At 39.6% G+C, this 16,960-nt stretch overlaps 1 protein-coding gene across 1 annotated transcript in view; it reads left to right on the top strand.

Moving 5' to 3' along the window:
- The window catches only part of LOC107102421 (A-kinase anchor protein 6-like), a 69,922-nt gene that overhangs the window by 32,819 nt on the left and 20,143 nt on the right, over positions 1–16,960 (top strand). Inside the window, exon 3 of the mRNA XM_015401735.1 lies at positions 10,419–10,539. Within this exon, the coding sequence (XP_015257221.1) occupies positions 10,419–10,539 (121 nt within the window). The remainder of the gene's footprint in view (positions 1–10,418; positions 10,540–16,960) is intronic.

Raw genomic sequence — 16,960 nt, 5'->3', positions numbered from 1 at the left:
GGTGAGAGGTGTCCAGGTTCCACCCTGGACAGGTCTCCAGTCCATCCATAGCAGCATTTAATAAAAGTATATCAAACATGCTTTCTTTTGGTAATACAGTTTTGACACTCCATTTTTAATTTACATTATTCCAATATAATATAGAAATATAGATTATACATACATAGTTATACTCACACAAAATAATTGCTGTTTCAATTGTTCATCAGCTTTCAGCTGTGCATTATATTATATATACTTTGTGTGTCACAGGGACCTAGATTTAGGATGATTTGTATTAATTAGAACAAATGGAAACTAAACATTTGTAGCGTTTAAAAAAAACACTACAAATATAAAGCTTCCATTTTAGGTCCCTGACCAAAGTTTGTTAATTTTGATTGAAAAATGACACTTACCACTAAAAATTTTCAGACATCAAACTAACTTAAACTTTTTGTGTTAATCTAATGTCACATACGTCACACGATTTCTATTAGCCATCTACACAAAACCAGGTTTGGATGCATCTAAATGTGGAAGGGCAGAGGTGCCAAAACAAGACCAACAACATTTGAAGAAAGTTTAATGGCGCCTGTCACTACCAGATCCGTCACGGAAGTCGATCCGTGCCATCAGCTCATTTGTGCATGTGCAACCAGATATACATCCGGGTTTCCATAAATAGTGTAATTATGGAACTAAAATTTGTTATTTCTGTCATGGTCTGCACTGATAGCTGACCTTATTGTTAATTTTACTCACCTGGCTAGCTCTGTCCAGTTTCTAATCATCACTCATATTATCCACCTGCTTCTGCTGCTGTATTGGCAGCTCAGCCCAGCTATCATGGCCAGATCATTGATGATGTTGGTTCATTAGTTTGTTTTAGTTATTTCCATAGTCCATGTCCTCATCCCCGGAGATCAGTGGGTTGAGAGGGTTTTAGTGTTTGCCTTGCCATCTCCTGATCTTGTCCTGACTCTTGGCCACTGAGTGCCCCATTTCCTGTTTTGGCTCTGCGTGGGGTGAGTTAGTTTAAAGTTCTGTATTCCTTGCTCTTATTCCCCTAAGCAAGCCCTGTTCATGTTTTGACTCAGAGGAGGGAGCTAGTTTAAGTTCCGCAGTTCACCTGGTACCATGTCTTGTCTGTGCCCCACTACTACTGAACCTGCCTGTTTTCATCTGAGCATGTCTGAATGAACGTGCTGCTGGACTCATGGGGTTCTGAACCTGCCTCAACACTCCTTGGATTCCTGGAACCCTGGATCTGTCTGTTCCTGTTCAGATGTTCCCTCACTGGGGCAGATGCGAGTATCCTATGACCCCTGGCCAGGCTACGGACTCCTGAAACTCAGAAGTGCCCTGTTCTGAACTGTTTCCCTGACCTGGTTGACTTCTAGCTGCTCACTGTGGTTGCTGCGATGGGGACACTCTGGTCTGCTCCATGCCACTTCTTCTTTGGCAGGATCCTGCCTTCCTCTGAGAGGATGGACTGAACTGTTTAACCAAAGTGCCAGTGATGGGTTGTGCCCCGCCTGCCCCCGCAGCTGCTGTGTATTCGCAGATCCACAGCAGCTCGCCTTCAGTTCTGTCTCTGTTTGTTTTATTATTAAACGTTTTGAAGCTTCCCACTTGCAGTTCTCGCCAGGAATACCTAAATGCATAAGTGTTACTTTGTGCCGCCCATCAGCTCACAGAGAATAGCACATTTTTTCTGCACTTCACCCCTTCCCCTTTGGGTCCCTCGCACACACACATACACACACAGCAGAAGCAGAGAGCAATTAAACAGTTTACCCTATCCTAAGCTGTAACTTTATTAAACTACACTGTAGTGTCACAGCTTAGAACAAAAAGATCCAGTAATTTGAGGCTCACAAAACAGTTCGATTTCTTGGAAGTTTTTTTTAACAACAGAATTGGGTTGACGGTATTGGCATCTAAGACAGGAACCTCTATATGCTATACGTTTGTCAATTGCTGAAGCCTATTTAAAACCTAACCAACTTTCTATGATTGTGAATACAGTCATAGAACATTTCAAGTCTTCCCAGCCTTCCAGGCTTATAATTGTCATCATCAGTTTAAGGAATCTGACCCACATGCAGAGAAACCACTCAGAGAACACAGGAAAAAGTTTAACAGGTTTATTTGAAGTAAAGTAAACAGAGGTTGGATCTGGAACTCAGTGAACTGGAAAAGGAAAGTCTGAAGGGGAGATCACAGAGATAAGTTCAGGGATTGTGGGAAATGAGACTGCAGCTTGAATTATGCTGGAGAGGGACTCACGTTTGAGGGGGCTCTTGCGAATCCTTGAATCCAGTCTGTGTGGGATTATCCAGAGAAGAGGGAACTTGTTGGAGAGCGGACAGGTAGACTTACGTTGGACCCGGAGGAGTAATGGAGCGGACTGTCACTTGGATTTCTGATGGGGACTTGAACAGATCATGTGGAGGTTTTCCTCTGCTTAGTGTAAACGCAGTAATTCCTTCCAGGGGGAGAAGGTCCAGGTATCCATTTTTGATAGGAAGGCTTCCTGCCGAAGAGCAAAGACAAAAAAGCTCATAAGACTCAGAGAAACAAAGCTAGGTTAGACTCTGCTAATCTCAGCTTTGCTAGAGTACCCAAAACTGGCAAACACTCTGGCGTCGAGGTAGTGACAGCCTACTGCTCAAATACTCCTCCAGTAATGAACCAACGAGCCGCAGGTGTGCAGGGAGGCCCAACAAGGACAGTGCACCACCTGGTGGTGGAGAGAGAAGAAACAAACAAACAAGCCACAAAAACTGATTCCTAACAATAATACAGTGAGAAATGTCTTGGACATACACAATAAATTTTTTTATAAACAATGTACTTACCCCTGGTTGGAGCTCAGCTGTACAGAAAACAGATAGAAACAGTTAGGGTTGAAACAATTAGTGGGATTAATGGATTATTGATATAATAGTCAACTAATTTTGTAATTAAATAGTCGTAAACTGAAGTGTAGAGACATGCAAATTATTTAAGGTAAAATTTAATGGCGCAATATGAAGTTACAGTCACTTGTCAGTATCCAGTAAATTTTACTTTTTATAAGACATAAGAGTTGTGAAGATATTACATAACATTTATTTATTTACATCCAAGTTGTAAGTTAGATTTTTTTAAACAAATGCAGTAAAGTGTTCTTGTTTTTCATAGGCACAAACAGCATTTTACTCAAAATTTTAACACTGGACCTTTAACTCCCAAGGCCGTCATTTTGACGGTTCAGAGATTTTAAAGGGAAAAAACTATATTTAAAATTAATCTCTCATGTTAATTGACTTTTTATATTTCTATACTTTCTTCGTTTTCACATAGTTTTTTTAATAAAAGAAAAACATAAAAAATAAATATGGTTAATTTTACCCCGATCTCCCACTGCACTTTTGCAGTGGGTAACCAACCATTAGTTCCTTTTCAGTTACTCTTCGTTTGCCTGGAATCTACACATTGTTCTCCAATTGGTTACCCTGTGTTTCCCAGATAACTGAGCAGCAGTCCTATAATAAGGCTGGGCTGGTTGTGCTGATAGTTTGTAACAATCTTTGAAGAGTCTGATAGTGATTAGATTGTGATTAGATTGTTACAGACAATACATTATAATAGATTCCTGGAATTCAAATTTTCTTAGGTGACTCAATGTCAAAATAGCTCTCTGTAGCACTCCTACACACTCCACCAGCCTGTTATAACAGCAAAAGAAGTTGGCACTTCAAATGCTTTGTATGTATCCCAGCATAGAACCCAGTGCCACAGTGGCACCACATCGCTAGTTCCTCTCAGATTTGTCTGTTTTCCTGTCTTCGACCCCATGAGAGATACTGTTTGACAAAACATTTAGTTAACATTGGTGTGTGAACAAGAAAAAAAAGATGGAGAGGAAAGGAGGGGGAGTGGAAAGCTGACAGATGACAAGTGAAAACAATCTGTGCAAGTGTTGTATCTACTTTATCTGTCTAAGTCAGTAACAGTGCTTCTGCTCACTGCAAAATGAGAAACACTGCCTCAAGGGAAGGAAACACTGCTTGCTCGCTTCTTGCGCTTCATCTTATCTGTATTGCTCTTATTTATTAGGATGTAGAGAACATGCAATGTGCAAAGTAGCATGAAGGTGTAGGAAGAGGAGAGAACGTGGAAAGAGCCGGTGTTGGAAGAGAGGGAATCAATTTAGTTCCTTCTACCTAGTAAAGGAAAAGGAGGATAGCATTTGGAAACACAGAGGTAATTCCGACTTTCACATAGTTAAACTTTTGGTCCTCGTCATTTTTAGAAATTCCCACCATGCTGTCAGGGAAGAGCTGATGTTAATATTTTTAAAACATGGGTGCCGTTTGATATTAGAGCTAATAAACGGCAAATCTGATATTTTGATATTACTGCATAGTTCCTGTTCTGTGTCTATCCAGGGCTCATCTAAGGGATTATGTTTTATCCATTTAGAGATGTATTGTAATCTATTTGCTTAATAGTAGTGTTGGAAGTTAGGTAAATCTAGTCCTCCTCTGTGTTTAGTTTTCTGTAGTGTTTTTAAGCTGATACGAGGGGGTTTGTCCTTCCAAAGAAATATAGAGATGGAAGAATCTAGAGATTTAAACCATTCAGATGATGGTTTATTTGGGATCATTGAAAATAAGCTGTTATTTCTAGGTAAGACCATCATTTTAATTGAGGCTACCCGACCCATAAGGGAGATCGGAAGCAATTTCCATCTTTCTAGATCCTCTTCTATCTTTTTTAAAGAGGGATGTGGTTGAGTTTTGGTAACTCAGCTAGTTTAGATTACACAGTAATTCCCAAATATTTGATATTTCCTGATTGCAATTGTAGACCTGAGGGATTCTGTAGAGAACAATTAATTGGTAGTATTATAGATTTAGACCAATTTATAGATAAATCTGAGACTTTTGAGAAAGATTCTAGCAATCTAATTACTTGATAGAGGCAAGTGTTTGAGTGCTGGAGATAAAGTAATACATCATCTGCTTAAAGACTAATTTTATGCTCTATTTTCATGCCTTTTATACCTTTAACCACATTAGTTTGTCTGATTGTAGCAGCTAGAGCAGGGGTGGGCAATTCCAGTTCCCGAGGGCCGCTATCCTGCAGCTTTTAGATTTGTCTTTGGTCAAACACACCTGAATCAAAAGGCTTAATTACCACCTCAGTATGCTGTCAGTTTCTTCAGTCCTCTTAATCATCTATTTACTTGATTCAGGTGTTTTGGACCAAGGACACATCTAAAAGTTGCAGGATAGTGGCCCCCAGGAGCTGGAATTGCCCACCCCTGAGCTAGAGGCTCAATGAAAATGGAAAAAAGTGAGGGGGAGAGCGGGCATCCCTGTCTGGTGCCCCTCTGGAGACAAAAGCTGGAAGTTGTTTGTTTGTTTGTCCTGACACAGGCTGTTGGGCAGCTGTATAATATTTTTAACCAATTTATAAAGGAATTGCCAAAACCAAATTTAAGTAGAGTAGCGAATAAAAATTTCCAGTTTAGTTGCTTGCTTTTTCTGCAATAAAGACAATATGTAGGATTTAATATTTTTACTGTAGGCATAATCTATTGAGTTAAGTCTATTAAGACCAGAGACAAGGAGTAAAGCAAAACTAAACACTAAAAAGAAAATATAACAGAACCAAGACTGAGACATTAACTAAGAAAAACCCAAGGAACACAACAAAATATGAACTAAACCATAAAAAAAGCAAAGCAAAACTGAATATCAAAAGAAAAACATAACAGAAACAAAATTTGTTTTTGTTTTACACTTGTGTAAACAAAATGACAAATAAATCTAAGTCTAATATTTAGACATTACTCATTAAACAGAAATGTATGCAACAAATGACAAAAAAAGTACACGATTAATCAGAATAATGCTAAGAGACTTGTACCGAACTCATTTAAGTAACTGTTTTTATTATTAGTCGAATGCTTTCCTTAAAATGAAGGACACCATGAAAATGGTCAAAGAATCAAAACCTAGGACCCAATATTCAAGCAGATGGATCTGGATGATTTCAAACAATTGTTTATTAAAACAGTAAGCGTGCGTCTGCTCGCAGCTGGGGTGGATAAACCGGATCCTCTGTAGGAATAGAAACTGAGGTCAGTGACCTGGTTCAGAGTTCAATCCGATTCCAGAGGAAGGAGATGAATCCATGAGGGAGACGGTTCACAGCTTGTAGCAGGAGCCGCACACCGAGTGATGAGCAGAGCGTATGCCAGCCGAAGCCATGGAGCTACAGCATCCAGAAGGGAATATCCTGAGCCCAAGTCGAAGGAGAACCAGGTTTACAGACCGATGGTCAGAAGAACAGTCCAAGTTCGGTAAGCCGGTAGATTTCAGGAATCCATCCAGAACTGATCAGACCAACAGAGCAGACAGGGGCAAAGCAAACAAGTCACAATCAGAAAATCAAAACAATAATCAGAACTTTAGGGTTACTCTCACCGAACAGCTCAAATAATCTGCTACTGGTGGCAGGAAAGCAAACAGAATGAATAGCTAAGGGGACCAGGTGAACCAGATCGGCGGTAGTCAGTCAATAAGACAGGTGAGCAGGGGCAAATGGAAAAAGCCAACCATCAGCGCCAAAACCGTGACAGAAAACAACTTAGTCCTTACTCTTTAAGCAAACATTAAGCTTGCTCAAATACATAGGGCCCATTTCACAGATATTTATTTAAGACAATAAAAAAAAAACATATATTTTGATGTTAATTGTGGAAAAGAACTGCAATCTATATTGTGGCAAAGAGTAGGACAGTTATAATCTGACAGCCCTATTGTTACTGAGAATTGAACATTTATTTAACATAGACTTTAATCTCTTTTATGGGGGTGTGTGTGTGTGTTTGTGTGTGTGTGTGTTTGTACCTGTCTAGCACTCAGAGGGAGGACCATTTCTTCCAATTTCACCATCAGTTTGAGAACCAGTTGTTGCAAAGTGAGGACATTTTTCTAGTCCTGACATGCTATTTTGCTAATGGTTAGGTTTAGGGCTAAGGTATCGATTGGTCAGTGTGAGGTCTGCATGGTAATGGTTCGGTTTAGGGTTAGGGCATAGAAAGAGTTGAAAATGACTGAAAATCAATGGAAGTTAATGGGAGTCAACACATTGAGTCAACACATGGCAGAACGAGTATGTGTATGTGTGTGTTCATCACTGTATTTCAAAAAAATACCTTGATATAAGGGTCTTAAACATCTTATTCCGGTTATTCATTGTTTTGAGCAGGTTACTCTTTTGCTGAAGTAGACCTTAATTATTCTTTATTACAGTGAGTAAATAATATTTAATTAATAAGCTGATAGATAAATAACAATAACAAGATTCTTTAATTGTCCCCACTAACCTGAGAGAGATGGACAGGCATTCTTCAGCTGAAATTGAACATTTGTAGTTGGTGTCCTTGTAGGAGATGCGGGCACCAAAACAGGTCAGCAGGTCATCAAACTGGGCTCAGGTGAAACAATAGTAGCGCTGGAAGCTACCCTCATCGGCTTGGAGTTCCTGGATTAGATGGTAAAACTCCTCACAAACTGAATGCATCTGAATTATCTGGTGAATCCAGACATGGCGCTGAGGTGCCCGACGATGGCGTTCTCGTGTTTTATTCATTAAAATAAGTCAAGCCGCTCTTTCGATTTTATCTGCCATTGTGTAAAATACAGGCAAAAAGAAAAGGGTAGCTTCACCCAATTCAACTCAGACCAACGCACAGCTAGAGCAGCAAAGATGCTCTGTGCATCAGAACTACATTTAGACAAGCATCAAAACTGAAGCAGGTCCTTTTTTGCTGCTGAAATCGTGTTTGGTGTGAAGCTAACCTTAGGCTACTAGCTTTAGGGTTAGGCATGCGTTGGTAATGGTTAGGGTTAGAATAAGTGTCTGGGTTACGCCATATAAATGAGTGGGAAATTAATGGAAGTAAATGGGAAGTCCCCTCAATGATTGTGTGACAAAGTGTGTGTTCATTATTTTTAACCACTGATAGCGCCCGTGTGCAAATCGTCATGAAGATGCTTTAGGCCTGACAGATTGTCAAAGTGTTTGTCCTGGTGACCAGAGAATTCCACACAATTTCACTACAAATGTTGAGAGAGTCATTGGCAAGAGCCACTGAGGCTGAAAGGCAGAGAATATATAAATAACAAACACACGCACCTTAGCAAAATGGCTGAAAGTAATCTGTGTGTTTGAGCAATAGGCCTCTGTTCGAGGAGCATACATTTTAGATTTGATCCTGTGTCGAGGGGGATTGTGAAAGGGATGAAGGAGGAAGTGAAGATAGGAGTAGATCCAGATAGTAAAAAGGTATTGTTGGGAAGAAGAATATACTTGTAAAAAGAGTTGAGACAAACAAAGGTAAACGGAAAGCAGAGGAAAAACCTGATATGGACTAGTGAGAAGAAAGAAATAGCAAGGTGGAGGAAGTTGGAGAAGAAGAATAAAGTTTTTTTGAAAACCCTAAAAAGCCCGAAAAGTTCTGCTTTTACTCCGCATAAGGCAAGAGAGAATACTGGATGGCATAAAAATGTTGAACGAAAAAATAGAAAGCAGAAAAAAGACGATACAAAAGTAGACGTTTGATTACTCATTTCCTTTACCTGCTTATCTCCTATCTTCTCATTACTGTTCATCCGATCCATCTGCTTCAGCCTCTTTTTAACCAGCCTTCAATCAGCCATCAGTGCCAGATTATTCTAGCCTTTGATGAGAGTTCTCTAGCTTTCCTGTTTTTGACTACCTGACCATGATCCGTTCTGCCTGTAGACTTCTGAGTCTGCCTGTCCCTTTTCTGATCTGTTTGCCTGTCCTGTCTTTGGACTCTTCTGGATTTATGTCTCTGTACCAAATCTGGAGCTGTTTCCTGACACCATCCTGGATTTCCCTTCGGTGCCTCTTCGCACCTCTGATCTCCTGGCTCTGACTCCTGAGCATGTCTTCTACACTGGCTTTGGCTTTGGATTATCCTGCCTTCCTTTGGCTGCTTGGCTGTGAACTTCTGTCTGGTCTCCGACCCCCGGGACATTGTCATCCTCCACCGGATAGTACCTGGCCAGTTCCTGTTCTGCTGTGACACCATCCTGGAGAGAAATATCAGCTGTGCTGCTGCCATCAACACCTTTGTTTCTAGATGTTGGAGCTTGGCCTGTTTTCCAGTGTAGTCCTGTTTCTCTGACTGTGACTAACTGGATGTGCTCTCTTCATCCTCTGACATGGGAGCTGGCTCGGAGCTCGTCTGCCTGGCTGTGTGTTTCCTGGACGGGGCCGCCTGTGGAGCTGGTTGACAGTTGCCTTTTGTATCTATGCTTCTTTTTCTATGTCTGCTTCTGTCTCCTTGAATCCCAGTGGGCCTCAGCAGATGGCCGCTCACACTGAGCCTGGTTCTGCTGGAGGTTTCTTCCTGTTCAAATGGAGTTTTTTCTCTCCACTGTCGCTACAAGCATGCTTGGTGTGAGGGATTACCTTTGAGTCAATGTGTTGATGCAATCAACAGGTATTCCTTAGGTAAAAAACGTTAAATCAATTTGAATTTACGATCTGGTGAACTGTATACTGCCTTGAGATGACATGTGTTGTGAATTGCCGCTATATGAATAAACTGAATTGAATTGCAGAGGTTCCTGCCTTAGATGCTGACGCTGTTCTCTGCAGTTGCATCATGATTAAACATTTGGTAAATCTAACTGTCTTTCCACCTTAAATACTGGGTCCATTTGTTCTGAGCTTGACAAAATGAGGTATAGTCAAAAACAATACTACTTCACAAAAAAACAAAAAATCTTTCCAAATTGAATTTTGAAAACTTCTTTGGGTGATAAATAAAAAATATATATTTTTAAAAATCTGAAAATAATCACAAACCTTTTATCTTCCAAACTAAAGACCTTGGCAGAGGCAACTTATTTGCATGAATCTCTTTTCTTTTCTTTAGTCCTTTACACATACCCATAGATTCACACCCATACAGACACGTGTATGTATCAATTAATTATGAAATGAAAGAATTCCCATTTTGCAGTGCTGGATTTTAAAAAAGAGCTTCCAAATGCAAAAAGTTGTGCTTGGATGGGAGTGAGAAAAAAAAGTAGCCAACTTATTGCAACATGAAAGAGGTGGGGCTAGGGTTTGCAAAAACAACCAACTATCGTTTAGATTTCAAATTAAAATCTAAAAGACAAGTTAGTTAAAGATTGTGTTTGATTAAATTTTTACTAACATGACTCCACACATAAAGAAATTATATTTGCCAAAACAAAATAAAAAGATGATGTTTTTTATCTACAAACAACATTAGAAAGTAAAAGGCTTATCCAAGCAAACTGAAACAGTAATCAGCGTATGCAAAGGTTTTTAATTACAATAATGCAAACCAGTAACCTTTCTTTCTATGTTAGTTCACAGGATTTCGAGGCAGAGTATCAGGAACTCTGGGATTGGCTGATGGACATGGATGCTATGGTAACTGACAGCCACCAGTTGATGATGTCAGAAGAGCAGAGGCAATACCTCTTCAAAGTAAGATAAACTTCTTTGTGAAAATTTATCATTTTGCAGGGCAATCAGAGCCCTGTTATAAGCCCCGTTCTTAGCCTGTACAGCTTCTCTGCTTTACCTTGCTCCAGCACAGCTGATTTTATTTGAAAGCTGATTAACAGGCTTTTGGTCTACTGCAAACATTATAACCAGCTGTGCTGAAGCAGAGAAACCTCTAAAACCTGCAGGACAGGGGGCCTTGAGGACCGAGTTTGGGGATGCCTGATTTAGGGTATTTGTTGCTGGTCTCTAATAGGGTGTGTAACATTAGTTGGGCTGAAAATGGCATATTTCCTGTTCTATGAGCCCTAATGCAAGCCTGGTTAAAAGCCCCAGAATGAAATGACAGGTTTTCTTCCTTTTGTGCTCATGAATATTTAGATGAGCTGTGCTCTGATTGGTTGGTTTACAACAAACTTTGCTGAGCAAAGACGCATCATAGCAACAAGCACTTACTCACTGAAACATTAAATTGTTGATACGGTAGGGTGACCAGACTTCTTTTTCCCGGACATGTCCTACTTTTGTTACCTAAAATGATGTCCTGGGGGATTTTTGTCGAATTCAGTGCAGCAGAACCGAGCCGTCAGCTCCGGCGCTGCTCCAGGAACACTGGCGGATGGGAGCCAGCGGTAAGGCAGGCCGGGGAAACATACTGTCATGCCGTCGGGTTCGGTCGCTCCGTCCCCAGCTGCCGGACTACTGGACCAGCACCGAAGCGCATGGCTTGGTTCGAATGCCCGGTCCAGTCCAGTCAGCAGCCCCCCCCCCAAAAAAAACCTATCTTCAGTTAAATGTTTAAAGCAAATGAACAGCTAAGCATCGAAATTTGCAGGGATCTTCAGATACACAAAAATAATGCATACCTGTCAAGTTTTCAGATCCTTGGGAAGAGTGTGAAAATCTTCCCCTTTCTCTGTTCACCCTGGAACAATGCATTTACGATAGTGAACCAGTGCGCTGGTCTCTATGTCAATCTCGGGGTGTGACAAAAGTACAGGCCAGAACCAAATAAGGCAACATCCCTGAGTTAACGTCAACTCTTGGCTTTGTAGGGATTCGCCCGTTTTATAGTGGAAGAATAAAACTGTGAGATTTGCAGAGAAAGGAGGTGTTGATGGGGTTTGAACTTCTCTGTACGTCCATTTCACCCACTAAACTATCGTTATTCATCTCTGACAATGGAAACTCAGTTTTGTATTCTATGACCCCCTTTAATTTTGTATGTTTCAGTGTTTCAAATTATTTTTATTAATTCATTAATAAATTTACTCTTTTTTGTTTACTTTCCCTAAAATATTGTATATTTTTCCTGTTTATCAACAACACATGACAGCCATTAGGAACACATTGCTTGTGTTAGATTATTTTTGTATTTATTCTTTAAAAGTGCCCCCACCCTGGCCAAAGCAAGCCTCTCACATGTAACAGTAGACATCCCATGAACAGCAAGATTAGTTTTTGTTTATTTCATGTTTTTAAAGTTATGTTAAAAACAAAATAATGAACAATGCTGCTGTAATTTGATTATTTTAATAAATTATGTGACTGTCTATAACCCAAGGTTTATAACAGGTGTAATATTGATGTGGGGTTAGAGCTCGCACATCTGATGTTGAGAAACATCAGAATGAAAAACCTGTTCAAAGACTTATTATTTAGGTAGCACACACATAACATCCTTTTCTTATTTTATTATTAACTTTATCTTATTTAATTCTTATCCTTATCTTATTTTATTCTTACATCTTATTTGTACTTACAATCTAATTTTCTCTGTTCTGTAAACAGTTGCACTGCAAGAAATACGATTATTAAAGTAATTTTAATTCTGATTCATTCTGATTCTGATTCGAATCCATTTTGGCAAAATTGAAATGAGCCATTTTAATCTAATATAATTAAATATAACTAATTCAACGATTACTGTCAGATTATTCTAGTTTTATTGAGACTTTTACAGAAACAAGTAAAAAAAATGCATATAATTTTGCCATTATTTCCATTTATTACTCGATAACAATTGGTGGCATAAAAACATCGTTGGTTGCTTGCCATTCAGCTTAAAAAATACACATAGAACAACGGGGAGCAAAAGGGGAGAGAATGAGGCTGTTCAGTGTATTCTCATTATCAGTTCGTATGAAATCGTACGAAAAGTTATGCACAGTAATTTCGTACGTTTCTGACGTTTTTTTCGTCGCATTTCGTCGTATTTTTACGTCTTGCCTCAAGACAAGATATCCTTGCGCATGCGCATCTTACGCACGATTAAATAACATACAATTAACCCTATTCCTGCACCTAACCCTAACCCTAAGATACAAAACAGCAAGCAACCTAGTTAGAGACCTGAAGAAGTAATTATTGCACTGTTTTTCCCAGTTTTCCATCCGTCCGCGGATCTGCTTTTTTCGTCTGTCTGGCTGCGCATGCGCACTGATCTGTTTTCTCGAAGAAAAACGTCCAAAACGTACGAAATACTGTGCATAACTTTTCGTACGATTTCATACGAACTGATAATGAGAATATGTTGGGCTGTTGGGTGAAAATGCAGTTATTTTATGTGATACAACTATGTCAGTTTGAAATGATTTTCATGATTTGATTTTGCAATCTAGTGCAGGATTAGCAGCAGCTTTCCACATTGAAAGTGAAAAGGTTTCCTGTTTCTGTTGGAAGCACAGTCAGCCTTCTCTGCATGACGACAGCAGACAGTGAGAGAGGGAGGAAGGCAGGCTTAAGATTGTCTCACTCGGGAGGACAGAGTTTGGTGCTTTTAGGGGTCTGAAAAGGTGCAAAATTTTGCGACTAAAAGGCTAAGTTGGCAACACTGGCATAGGGTCCTCGATTATATCAAAATGATGTCAATGTAAATCCCTTAATTGTCCTTCAATGGGGAAATTCACTCTCTGCGTTTTGACCCATCGCCTTGGGGAGCAGTGGGCTGCCATTGTGTGATGCTTAGTGTGGGGTTAAGGGTATTGCTCAGGAAGCCAAAGTGGAGGCTGTGGGATTGAACTGAGTACTTGCAACTTTCTCAGAGCACAAGTGTACTGCTGTAACCACTAGGCCAATACTCCCCAACTCTGCCATCTGTCTCAGCAATACATTATATTTTCTTTTGGATAGGTCATATTCCAAATATATTCATAGCTCTGTCTGTGGTGTCTTACATACAAGCATGTCTTTAACATACCATGTCCACTCTCAGATAGTGGGGGACAGGCCAATAGTCGTCTGCTCATTCTCGTGGGCTGCGCTCGTATTTGAAAATATTCTTTAAAAACTGCTATTGGTTTCTGAATCAAAATGGATGCCAGTTAACTCTGACTATCTACAACATCGATATTGAATATGACGTTTCAAAGGACCAAATTTGGCCAAATGGTTGCATCCATCAGAGGAGCACAGTTATGGAACACACTGCCAGCTCATGTTAGGGGCTGTGGAACCTACAAACGTTTTATTCTCCTTGAAACATTGGTTGAAAACTAACCAGACATGTAGCCTGACGTAGTCCGACTCAATTCTAGTCAGAATGAGTCTGATGCTGCTCCATAGAGCTGTGATTATGGGGCGTGTTTTGAACGAACCAGGAAAAAAAATGCCTCTGCACTCAATTGGATAGACCTACAACCAATAAGAGCAACGGAGTGCGTGACGTATGTTAAGCGACGCATAGTTGTTGTCCACAAAAATCAAAGCGTGCAGTTTCACGCCTAGAATAAGAAGATGAGCCTTGATCGTGTTTCTCTTTTCCTCTTTTAAAATTAATTTGCTGTCGATATCTTCTAGAACAGACCTAATAGCAGAATCTACTCACCTCAACTCTCCAGCGGCAGCCATTGTTGTTGTCACCCAAGCGCGCTTTGGTCACGTGGTTGATTACGTTACTGTTGGTCATCTGTCAATCATCGTATAAAGCCCGCCCTGACAATTTGATTGGATCACCTGAGAGTGGGCGATCATACTCGCGCTACTATTGAGCAATGCCAGACCGAACTTCCCGACCTCAAACGTTGTGGGCGGGACTAAGTTCGGAATGGCACCCAGGCTACCAGACATGTGTTCACAGGTAAATTGATCTGTTTCTATGGGCCTGTTAACCTCATTTTTATTGTTAACCTAATTTTATTGTGATTTTATGTTATTGGCATCTTATCTGTTTGTGTCCACTCTGTTCTCTCCTGTAGCGTCTTGTTTTATGTTCACTGTTTTTACCTGCCTTAGGACAGCGGATGCAAATTAGCTTTTGTGCTAATTCTGGCATATTTACATTGATGCTTTATGCTGACATGTTGATGAATGTGCATTGTCCTAATAAAAAAAAAATAATAATTTGTTTGCTAGGTTGCTAAATTGGATGCATTTAACATGGATTGCACTTGATGTCACATCCACAGAAACATGTCTGTTTAAACATTCACACCTCAAATTGATGTAAACATGAGGGTTAAATTAAATGTAAAGGTGCTTTTTTCCCCATTTTTTTTCTCCAACATAGCTATAAAAACAAAACTTTTTTTGTTATTTTCTGTCTATCTCTATGGTGGGTGTGTTTTGGGCACCTGGCAGTTTGAACAAAGGCATGATTTATTTATTTGGATGATGAAAGTCACCTGCCCCACAAATTATTGATAAGTGTAAAGATGAACTTAATTTCTCCATAGGAGCCACAGTTAAATATTCATCTCTTAATGAATATTCATGAAAACGATGATGCATGCATGAATTTTAGATGACTCTAGAATCAGTGGGTATTGTCTTCTTCTTTTTCTCTTTCTCTCTCTCTCATTTTTTTTGATGTGTCAACTCTACTGCTGAATTATTGATGTTGATCTCAACAGCATTTCTTAGCCAAGTCCAAGGTCGCTTTGTTATAGTCTTTTTTTTTTGCCCTCTTCTCCACTGTGACTTGCAGAGAATGGTCTACAGACAGGTTTACACTGCGTGCTGCTCACGTATGGATTTTTTATGCCTTCATGTCTGAAACAGCCTGTGGACAGAGACATTATGTTTTTGGTGTCTCCACACTTCTTTATCTTTACCCATCTGAGTGTATATTGCCTTTCCAGGTATTGGAAATGTCTGTTTATTAGAATCAAACAAGCTGAGGGTATTAATTATATTTGCCATAAATGTTTACTTAGCCTTAGAAAGTTAATTGTTCTTAATTTGAGATAGGATTGCAGTGAGGGGTAATAAAATTGTCATATTTGAGCACCACCTTGCTTCTCTTGCTTCAGTGCGAGAAGTGAAGTTCCTCCAGACTGGTTCTTAGCGCTGGTGAACCTCAGGGCTGAGGTCTCTATCCACTCTCTCTATTATGACTGAATTGCCAAGCATAGGTCAAATGTTATTCTCAAGTTTGTCAATATCATGAACTTGGGCCTTGTTAACAAAAAAACAAACAAAAAAAGAACAAAAATGAGTGCCTGAGGCAGAAAGGGGAAATTCCTTTGCATTCACATTACCTATTGATGTTTGCATCACTTGCAAACATCTCATACAGAGACCTGGGCCTTCAGTTTTGCTTTCTCCATTTGCAGAGCATGTATTTCTTTCAATGCAGCACCTCATGTCAGTGCGACAGCCTGTTCTGCTTTGACCTTTTTTAACTCTGAAGAGACGGAGGATGATCTGGATGTTGATGATCCAGTGGAAGAAGATGAATTTGATTTCTGTGATACCTTAGATATGTTGTCAGATGGTCTGTTGTTGATTGTATAATGTCTGTTTTCCATGTTTCAGGATCTTTCAAAAAATGATTTAGGTTAGTTATTTAGGCTTAAACTCATCCATGGATTCCTTAAATGCTTGTACTGAATCATTTCCTGCATCCTTCATCAAAGCCTTTATTTCATTAGTCTTTCTACTGCATGCTCCCAATCAACCTCTGTGCGAAAGGACGCACACTTTTAACATGTCCTCAGATGCAAGCAGGGTTTCAGGGTCAGACATCATTAATGATCACACAGATCCCTTCACTTTTGAAAAAGTTCATCAACAAACACCCTTCTTATCCACAATCCTTTAAAAAAGAAAAACAACTTTGCCTTCTTTGGTAATTGATTGTTTCTCAGCTGCGCTTTCATAAACTCAATCAGCTGATTCTACTTATTCGTTCTCCTTACAGCCAATCACGTTGTTTTATTTCCTGGTTACCTGATTAGTACGATTTTTGTCATAGATTTGTGAATAAAAATATTATTAAAAAATATAAACATTATTTGTGATGCACTTTACATTTAAGAAAAAAATCTCAAAGTGCTACAGGTAAAATCATAGAAGGGTAAAATCAAAATTTAAAACTAAACATCGCTTTAAATATATTAGGGATGCACGATATAATCGGCCCCCGATCGGTATCGGCCTTAAAACTGAATATCGGACATCGGCC

The sequence above is a fragment of the Cyprinodon variegatus genome, unplaced genomic scaffold (assembly GCF_000732505.1).
Source record: "Cyprinodon variegatus isolate N-32 unplaced genomic scaffold, C_variegatus-1.0 Scaffold1253, whole genome shotgun sequence".
Taxonomy (NCBI): domain Eukaryota; kingdom Metazoa; phylum Chordata; class Actinopteri; order Cyprinodontiformes; family Cyprinodontidae; genus Cyprinodon; species Cyprinodon variegatus.
The sequence above is the reverse complement of the archived record's forward strand: the minus strand, read 5'-3'. Positions and strand labels throughout refer to the sequence as shown.